At 60.7% G+C, this 300-nt stretch overlaps 1 protein-coding gene across 1 annotated transcript in view; it reads left to right on the forward strand.

The window, feature by feature from the left end:
• Positions 1-300, forward strand: part of CHST2 (carbohydrate (N-acetylglucosamine-6-O) sulfotransferase 2) — a gene marked incomplete at its 5' end in the record, with an annotated part of 783 nt that overhangs the window by 328 nt on the left and 155 nt on the right. Inside the window, 2 exon segments of the mRNA XM_010083760.1 lie at positions 5-297; positions 299-300. The exon segment at positions 299-300 is cut by the window's right edge and continues 155 nt beyond it. Of these exon segments, the coding sequence (XP_010082062.1) occupies positions 5-297; positions 299-300 (295 nt within the window).

A 300-nucleotide genomic window follows, 5' to 3' on the forward strand; every position in this document is an offset into this window, starting at 1 on the left:
CAAGTTGGGTGGAAAGAAGGATGGGGGGGGTGGCTCGGACTACCATGCCCTCGGGGCCATGGAGGTCATCTGCAGCAGCATGGCCAAGACCCTGCAGACTGCCCTGCACCCCCCTGACTGGTTGCAGGGCAACTACATGGCTGTGCGCTACGAGGACCTGGTGGTGGAGCCCATCAAGACCCTGAGGCAGGTGTATGGCTTTGTCAACCTGTCTGTCAGTCCAGAGATGGAGAAGTTCGCCCTTAACATGACCAGCGGCCCCGGCTACTCCTCCAAGCCCTTCGTGGTGTCAGCCAGGAA

This window comes from Pterocles gutturalis, unplaced genomic scaffold, assembly GCF_000699245.1.
Source record: "Pterocles gutturalis isolate BGI_N339 unplaced genomic scaffold, ASM69924v1 scaffold7695, whole genome shotgun sequence".
Classification (NCBI taxonomy): Eukaryota; Metazoa; Chordata; class Aves; order Pterocliformes; family Pteroclidae; genus Pterocles; species Pterocles gutturalis.